The sequence below is a fragment of the Apium graveolens genome, chromosome 2 (assembly GCF_009905375.1).
Source record: "Apium graveolens cultivar Ventura chromosome 2, ASM990537v1, whole genome shotgun sequence".
In the NCBI taxonomy this organism is placed as follows: Eukaryota; Viridiplantae; Streptophyta; class Magnoliopsida; order Apiales; family Apiaceae; genus Apium; species Apium graveolens.
In genome coordinates this window covers 37,118,533-37,128,028 of record NC_133648.1, presented here as the reverse complement: position 1 = coordinate 37,128,028, position 9,496 = coordinate 37,118,533, and the positions used below count along the sequence as shown (strand labels likewise).

Below are 9,496 nucleotides of genomic sequence, written 5' to 3'. Positions count from 1 at the left end.
AGCTTGCATGGAGAGGAGCAATGGAGGTTATTTTTACTAATGTAATTATTGCAGGTACTCTTTGAAGAATTCTCTCCTTGAGACGGTCAAGGAGGGGGATGTCCGTGAAAAGCTTGAAGGCCTCCAGGGGTATGCCTGATGATTGAAGGCCTCCTCATATATTCAACGGGTGTCCTCGTTGGGGATGCGGGGTTAACTTTGGTGTATACTTTGGGAACTCTGTTCTTGTATTCAACGGGTGTCCTCGTTGGAGAACTTTGGAGTCATCCTACACTTTGCACCCAAGAGCTTGGGATCACCTGTCCTGTTATCTGGTGGGTTATCCTCATTCGGGGGACAGGGATGCGTCCGGCACTTGGGGTGAACCGTGGCTATACATACGTCCGTAAATCAAGGGAGATAGCGGTAGCGGAGTATTATCCTTGCGCAGGGAGATGCATTATCCGTGAATCCTGCGATTACGGACGAGCCTTGGGCCTTCACGGTTGGGCCTCATAGTTGGACATTCCTAAAGCTAGCAGAAGACGGACTTCGGATGGGCTTCTACCGGGCCTAGGAATAAGAAGTCTAAGCCCATTAGATTTCTTGTTCTACAAGAACTACGTCAGGTTTGATCCCTATATAAAGGGTACGTATGCACATTGAGAGGATAAGAAGTTGAGAGCTGATAAGAGAGCCACCACTTACTCTGATCAATCTTAGCCTAAAATAACCACAAACCACCACACACCGCTTGATTTTCCGGCGAACAACCACCGTCATAGATCTTAGTTCCGGCGAGAAACCTCAATCTTTCTTGTTACCAGATTCCTCCGTCAACAAATTGGCGCTAGAAGGAAAGGCTACTAATTAAGGTCGTAATCTTAGGAGGAAAAGATGTCTTATAATCGTGATGGAAGTTCTTATGATGGAAGTGACAGCAGATCTGAAGGAGAAGGCGGGGAAGGTTACACTCGCCATGAACCCTACGTTCCCAGAAACATGGTGGATCCACCAAGAGCTCCGGATGTGGGGGAACACCTCCGGTTCTCATCAGCGACGCTGATATCTTGGAACAGTTGTATCGCATGGGGGATACTCTTAATAATTTTCACTCAAGAATGAATACGGTGGAGCGTCGGAGAACGAGGAGAGGTCGTCGTTTTCCCCGTCACGGCCATGCCGTGGGAAAAGCGCCAGTAGTTGAAGGAGATACTCAGGGCAGTGGGGAAAACCCGCGAATCACTCCGCGACGCTTGGAATATTCTGATGATGTAGAGTCTATTGTGGAGCTTGTCGATGAGGACACTGATGGTAGGGAAAGGCCTCGCCTTGGTAACCAGGTGGTGCCACGCCCACATAGGTCTGGGCGTACGATGGACGAGCGTCGTCGTGTGGAGAACACTCAGAATCAAGATAAGGAAGAAAGGGATTTTTCAACCTTGAAAAGAAGGCTTGGCATAAGATTGGAAGATGACGATTTGAGGATGCTGCTGGTAGAATGGCAAAAGGAAGGAAACGTTGGAGAAGCAAGGCCCCGTGATACAACGCGTGTGCCCCCTACATTCCAAAGGGATGATAGGGTGCAACACCGCGAGCACGAGTGTGCCCCTCCGCGAGGAAGGCCTGGGAGCTACTACCGGGGATATCAGAGGAATGGACGAGGAAGGATGGGATACCAATATGGGAGAACACTCTATAATGGTAGAAAAGATGGTGCACCCCCCACTGAAGAAGCTCCTGCCGTTATTCCCGTAGCTTCCCACAGTGCTACAGGTAATGGGTCCAGAGCGCGTCCTCATGACCAGGACTGCGGGCGAATTCAAGTAAGAATGTAAAATAATGATGAAATCCCGCGACGCGGTCAAGAGGAACCTCGCGTGCGGGAAAATGTTCAAAACCAAGATGGTAACATGCCACAGCCGCAGCCTCAGGGCGAGGGGCGGCGAGATCCACCGCTACACCCGGGGGGTAATCAAGGGGAACTACAACAAGTCGCAAAGCAACCCCAACAGCCTAATGTTCAAACCATTCCTGGAGTAAAGCGTTTAATGTGAACGATCTCAAGAGGTTGCTCAACCATCTTGAGGGAGGAAGAGTAACGGCGACTGCGCAAGCTCCTTCTCCTTTTGCTACTGTTGTGAGGGAGGCGCAATTGCCTGCAGGATACAGGAACACAACCAATGACTTGCGTTTTCATGGGAACTCTGATCCTATGGAATTCCTGGGGCGCTTTAACATTGAAATAGATGTATATCAAGTACCTGATTTGGCTCGATGACGTCTCCTGACGGCCACTTTTAGAGAAGGCGCTCAGCAGTGGTTCCAAAAACTTGGTCCAGGTGTGATCACATCCTGGGAACAGATGAAAACTTTGTTTTTGACTCAATTTCAAGCTGTAGTGAAGTACATACCACCAGTTACCACACTGGCTAATGTGAAACAGAAGGAAGGAGAAAGTTTAACCTCATACTTCAAAAGGTTCAATACAGAATCCACTTTGGTAAGGGGTGCAACTGATGAAACGCTGAAAATACTTCTTATAGCTGGACTGCGTGTGGGAACAGATTTCTGGAAGCACCTGCAAGGGAAGGACCCGGTGTCGTGAGCAGATGTGTTTGCGCAGGCAGAATCATTCAAGGCGATTGAGCAGTTGCTCGCGGAAACAAAAAAGAATGAAAACACCCATAACATCAAGGGGCGAGCCAAGAGAAGAGATAGATCCTTGAGCCCAAATTATCGGCGGAATGTCAGAAGCCTTAATAGGGTGAACATCGTGAGCACGCGGAGAGAATGGAGCCCGCCATCGAACTATGAGAGAAGGGTCAGCAATTATACACCACTGGCAGCATCCATTGATCATATCTTTGAGGTAAATAAGGATAGAGGAATCTTCAAGAAACCCGACTGTCTAACTTCATGGCAGAGCAGATACAAAAAGAAGTATTGTGATTACCATGAGTCTACCGGCCATGATACCCACGAGTGTCGTCACCTAAAAGATGAAATTGAGGAATTGATCAAGGCTGGGTACCTGGGAGAATTGATTGACAAAGTGAAACGACGCAGGGGAAGCGATGACAAGGGTAAGGATGAAAGACAGCCCCCGCGGGCGGAAGATGTTGAAAAAACAACAGAAGTTAAGTTTCAGAGGGCTGGCAGTATCAGGGCGATTTTTGGAGGACACCCTTTTGTTGGTGATAGTAATCGACCATTGGAAAGAAACGCGAGAGAGGCGCGACATACGCCGCTCACCAACATTCACAGCTTGGAAGACAAACCTCCGAAGATCTTTAAGGGAGAGTCCGCTGACATTACATTCAAGGAAAAAGAATCAAGGTGGGTGCATCATCCCCACAACGATGCGCTGGTGATTACCATGCTTATTGGGGCAATGAATGTACATCGAGTCTTCTTAGACAATGGGAGTTCTGCGAATATCTTGTATTACAGTACATACAAAAAATTGGGTTTCTCGGATAGCGACATGTATTTTGAAGATGCACACGTCTATGGCTTTACTGGAAAAGCGGTGAGAGTTATGGATTCAGTTAGGCTTCCCGTCACACTCGGGGAAGGAGCTTTGTCGGTCACTCAAATGATAGACTTCAAAGTGCTGGATCAAGATTCCGCACACAATGTGTTGGTCAGCATACCTTGGTTACGAGCGTTTAGGGTAATAACCTCGATACATCACTTGATGATAAAGTTCCCAACACCAAACGGAGTAGGCAGTCTGAGGGGGTCGCAGTACGAGTCACGCGACTACTATCACAAGGCTGTTAAAAAAAATTCCGCAAAAGAAGGTACGAGGGAAAGGGTCTTCCATTTGAGGGTACGGTGGACATTCATACAAAACCGAGTGGAGAGGTTCATGCCCACTATTTCGTAGAAGGCCCCGAAGAGGAAGAAACTTATGTCACCGGGAACTCTGTTTTGACGCTGGGGAATGTTTCGAGGATCCGTAGCGTAGAAGAAGTTGTGGTGAACCATGCAGAGGAGAACATGCAGAAGGAAGTTAACGGGGAGAAATTGGAAGGAAGAAGTGAGATTTTACAAGGTCTCGAAAATAACTTCAAGGTGGATGCTCCTCAAAAGCGCCCTTGAAGAGTAAAAATGGAATTGAGGTTGATGCTCCTCCAAATGAGGACGCGCCCTCGTCACCTGCGTTGCACAAAATCATGCCTTGCCCTGAGGTAGATGCTCCCACTCATGAGGACGCGCCCTCGGATGCAAGAATGGAGGTCGAGGACCCCCGAGACTTTGATTTCTATTTGGATCCCAGGATCCCTATGCCCGCCAAAAAAATAGGACCGACCGAAGACACAATATCTATTCCGATTGATAAAGATGACCCGAACAAGGTTTTGAAAGTGGGATCCCAGTTAGATGATGAAATGAGGGGAAGTCTTACCCGCTTCTTAATTGCAAATCTTGATGTCTTCGCATGGAGTCATTCAGGCATGGTGGGAATCGACCCAGAAGTAATATGTCACCGGTTGAATATATTCCCGAATTGTACGGGTATACGTCAAAAACGCCGCCCGGTGAGCGGGGAAAGGGCGATAGCATTAAAAGAAGAAGTAGACCGATTGTTGGAGGTGGGACTAATCAAAGAATCCTTCTACCCCGAATGGCTTGCAAATCCAGTGCTTGTGAAAAAGCCGAACGGGAAGTGGAGGACATGTGTGGATTTCACAGATCTCAATAAGGCCTGTCCAAAGGATACCTTCCCGCTCCCACGAATTGATTAGTTGGTTGACGCGACAGCAGGGCATGCCTTGCTGAGTTTTATGGATGCATACTCCGGTTACAACCAAATTCCGATGTATGGCCCTGATCAAGAGCATACATCATTCATCACTGACAGGGGGTTATACTGTTACATAGGAATGCCGTTTGGTTTGATCAACGCTTGCGCAACCTACCAGCGGTTGGTAAACATGATGTTCAAAAACTAAATTGGGAGAACCATGGAGGTGTACGTGGATGATATGCTGGTAAAGTCCAAGGTGGCGAATGATCATATCGGACACTTGATGGAAATGTTTAACATTTTAAGGAGGTTTCGCATGAAGCTGAACCCGCAAAAGTGTGTGTTCGGCGTAGAGTCAGGCAAGTTTCTCGGGTTCATCGTCAACCATAGGGGAATTGAGGCCAACCCCGCAAAGATCAAGGCACTGTTAGATATGAAATCGCCTACCAATATGAAACAAGTGCAAAGTTTAACTGGGAGGATTGCCGCGCTAAATCGGTTTGTTTCCAAATCTTCTGACAGATGTAAAGAATTCTTTAAGGCGATTAAGTTAGCAGGGAAATACTTTGTATGGACACCAGAATGCGAAGAGGCTTTCAGAAGGATCAAGGAGCAACTGGGAAACCCTCCCATGCTGTCAAAACCGTTAGGTGGAGAATCTCTGGTACTGTACCTCGCAGTGTCTGAGAATTCAATCAGCGCAGTTCTGGTAAGAGAGGAAGATGGGTAGCACTCACCAGTGTACTACGTGAGCAAGCGGTTGCACGACGCTGAAACTCGCTACACAAGCATGGAGAAGTTGGTTTATGCCCTGATTCTTGCATCAAGAAAGTTGCGGCCGTATTTTCAGGCCCATAGAATTGAAGTCCGTACGGCATACCCGCTACGGCAAGTCCTTCATAAACCAGAGTCATCAGGGAGAATGCTGAAGTGGGTTGTGGAGTTGGGACAGTTTGATTTAGAATATGTGCCCCGGACAGCGATTAAAGGGCAAGCCTTAGCTGATTTCTTGTTGGAATTTGATTATGAAGTTGATGATAAAGCCTTGGTGACGCTACATCCACCTCATGTTGAGGAGTCTTTGGAGGAGTTTCCACATCCCTGGTGGATCTTGCATGTGGATGGGGCAGTTAACAATGGAGGAGCAGGTGCGGGTATAGTACTCGTGTCTCCAGAAGGCCACCATCTGATGAGCGCAATTCATTTCAAGTTTTATGCAACAAATAATGATGCGGAGTATGAAGCGTTGATTAATGGCCTAAAAATTGCTTTGGAAATGGGGGTGCGAAACTTAATAGCGAGGAGTGACTCAGAGCTGGTGGTGAATCAGGTGAATGGGGGATTTCAGGCACGAAGCCCACAAACAGAATTATACTTGAGATACACACAGCGCGTTATTGAAATGTTCAAAAAAGTTAGATTGGAATGTGTTCCGCGGTAGAAGAACAGCAACGTGGATGCTCTAGCAAAAATGGGGTCGCAACAAGAGACTGTGTTGTTAGGATCCATCCCCCTTGAAATCCAGGAGATTCCTAGTATCCCAGAGATAGAAATTATGCAAGTGGATGAGGCTCCCAAGGAAACATGGATGACGCCCATTCTGGCCTACATTCACAAGGGCACACTCCCCGAAGATAAGTTTAAGGCTCGTCGACTCCGCTATCAGGCTGCAAGATATGTGATTTGACGAAGTTCTGTTCAAGAGAGGGTTCAAGCAACCGCTGCTTAGATGTGTTGACGAAGAAAAGGAAATTACATCTTAAGGGAAGTACATGAGGGAATCTGTGGAAATCATTCGGGGGGTAGCTCGTTGGCGATGAAAGTTTTGCGCCAAGGGTATTATTGGCCTACAATGAAAGAGGATGCTACAAATTTTGTCAGGGCATGCGATCGCTGCCAGCGCTTTGCAAACTACTCGTCTATGCCGGCGACGCTCTTGACGCCTATGGTAAGCCCATGGCCATTCGCCATGTGGGGAATTGATCTTATCGGAGAATTACATAAAGCTAAAGGGGACGTCAAGTATGCAGTGGTTGCGGTCGATTACTTTACTAAATGGGCGGAAGCTATGCCATTGGCTACTATCACCGCAAGGAAAATTAGAGATTTTATTTTCAACTCCATCGTGTGCAGGTTTGGAATCTCTTACAAGCTTGTCTCTGACAACGAAAAGCAATTTGATAGCAATGAGTTGCGACAACTATGTGAGGAGTTGAAAATTAAGAAGGAGTTTGCAGCGGTCTATCATCCTCAAAGCAATGTGCAGACAGAAGTTGTTAATAAAATAATAAAGCATACCCTCAAAACCAAACTGGAAGAACGCAAAGGAAATTGGCCTGAAGAACTCCCGAAGGTGATGTGGTCATATAACACTACACCACGATCTACTACGGGAGAAACTCCGTTCATGCTGACTTACGGTTATGAAGCTATGGTCCCCGTGGAAGTTGGGTCGGGATCGCTTCGCAGAGACCGTTACACAGAGGAAGATGCCGAGATTAATCAAAGGCTTCATTTGGATCTCTTGGGAAAATTCTCAGCTAAGGCTCGCAGTGTATCAGCAACGTGCCGCAAGGTATTATAACAAGAAGGTAAAGGGGCAATTGCTGAAGGTGGGGGATTTGGTACTTAGGAAAGTGATGCCCAACACAAAGAACTCCCAACATGGAGTGTTTGGAGCTAATTGGGAAGGACCATACAAAATAAAGGCCATCTTGTGGAAAGGGACTTATCACCTTGAAGATATGGAAGGGAAGCTGGTTCCGCGAGCGTGGAACGTGGAACATCTCCGAAAGTATTATCAGTAAGGCGCGAATTTGGCCCCTTACGTACCTCTTTTATTATATATTTAGGGTTATGCCCGGATTATAGGCTAGAATTAAATAAATTCCTCCTAGCCTAGGGGGTAGTGCATGTACTACTTACCTAAGAACTAGTTGAAGGGTAATTCTTTTGAATAATTTCCCCACAGAGCATAGTAGCTGTGGGACTAGTGCAGTTTTGACACCAGAGCGCATTATTATAAAAACTTTGAAAATTTTCCAAAGGACTGGTAATTTGTTGATGTACTAAGTTTCATGACGCGCCCTCGACCTAGGGCGCGCCCTGCTACTATTCCTAAGGACGCACCCAAGGTATCTTGGTTGATGCTCCGACAGTTTTATTTTTCTTCAATTTTCGTAAAAAATAATTAAAGGGAAGACGGTCTTTACTAAGGACGTGCCCTACATGTTCTGTCTTATCTAAATGCACAAGCGCAACATGGTATTATGCTATATAAAATACACTTTCTAGACAACTCAATCCAGACGCGTCCAGGTAGAAAGGACGCGCCCAGTCATAACACCTGCTTAATACGTGATATTAAAAAGAACAATATCTCAATGGGGGCACGTCCCCGTACAGGACGCGCCCATACTTGTGTCTGAGTAAAGTTTATAAAGAAAAAGATATGCAGAGGCAAATTAAGGAGAAATATCATGAAAGCATGCAAGCAAAAGTAGTTCAAAAGTAATCGGTACAATTTGCAAGGCTTCAAGGGGCCCGCACCCACAAATAGTTCAGTTAAAAAAATTCATTAATAAACATAGGACGCGTCCTAGGAAGGAGGCGCGTCCTGAGACTTGTTTTGGTCATCCGCAGGAGGAGGTTGAGTCTGAAGCGGAGTAGGAGCGGGGGACGCGTCCTCCTCCTCTAGGCCAAGAAAAATTCTTTTACTCCTAATGGATTCCGCGGCCCTGATTCTGAAGTCATTGACCCATATCTGGGTGTCTGCATCGAATTTTGAAAAAGTATACTCTGGATCATTTACAATAAACCCAGAGCACCACTCTTCGAATCCAGCTGCGAATCCATTTTGGTAAACCAGTTTTTTCTCCTCTGTCCACCCGTGCAGCCTGTCATCGTTGAGAGTGTCAAGCTCCAGCTGCATGGTGGAGTTCAATGTGATAACACTCTCCATAGTTTTCTCCATAGAGGAGACATTACCTTCTAACACAGCCTTTTCTGCCTCAAGACGCGTCTTATCCTCCTCCAGGCATTTGATCTCAGCATCCTTTTCTTGGGAAAGCAGATTAATATACTTTTCCAGAGATTTTACCATATCTTCAGCTTGGCTTTTTGCAGTATCGGTGGCAGCAAGACGCGCCCTGAGCCTTGCAAACATATTAGCGCTTTGCCTGGCGTGCAAGTGAAGTTCAGCTGCAGCTCTCACCATAGCCTCCTCTGTCTACTGCTCTGTCTTGAAGGTCCAGCCCCCAACTTCGTCCTCGGTAAAGTCGCCAGCTGAGGACGCGCCCAGGTATCGAAGCACAAAGGATTGATCATCGGGCACTACTTTCTGACGCTTGGAGGGCGCGTCCTCCTCCTTCTCAGGGATGTCTAGGACAGTAGTGTCAATTATTTTTGGTGGAGGAGAAGGAGTTGCAACAGGAGTGGGGTTTTTATCCTTCGGATCAGACTTTGCGGGGGCCTGTTTCCTGGCCCTTAGCTTTTTGGAAGCTCCAATAGCAAATCCTTTTGGAAGGGAAGCCATATATGTGATATAAACATAAAAAAAGTGTTAGTTGAATAAAGAAGACGCGTCCAGATAACAGGACGCGCCCTAATTATAATATAAAGATTCTACGTGTATGAAGTTAAAGACATGTAAGTGCATGAAAAGATGTCAAGTAAAATGGATGCATGAAAATATGACGTGTCCTACCTAAAAACATATTGGGTATATGGAAAGACATAAGTAACATGTTAATAGCAGTCCTA

The 9,496-nt window shown here is 46.5% G+C and overlaps 1 protein-coding gene across 1 annotated transcript; it reads left to right on the top strand.

The window, feature by feature from the left end:
• Positions 1 to 5,525: 5,525 nt before the first annotated feature.
• Positions 5,526 to 6,176, top strand: LOC141688386 (uncharacterized). Its single transcript, XM_074492886.1, has 2 exons — positions 5,526 to 5,852; positions 5,946 to 6,176. The coding sequence occupies exons 1-2, from the start codon at positions 5,526 to 5,528 to the stop codon at positions 6,174 to 6,176; spliced, it is 558 nt and encodes a 185-aa protein (XP_074348987.1).
• The last annotated feature ends 3,320 nt before the right edge of the window (positions 6,177 to 9,496 follow it).

Bases quoted from the DNA above. Each gene is read 5' to 3' on its own strand.
- LOC141688386 (XM_074492886.1), top strand. From the start codon at position 5,526: ATGGAGAAGTTGGTTTATGCCCTGATTCTTGCATCAAGAAAGTTGCGG. The intron at 5,853-5,945 runs GTGGATGGGGCA...ATTCATTTCAAG, and splicing joins ATCCCTGGTGGATCTTGCAT to TTTTATGCAACAAATAATGA.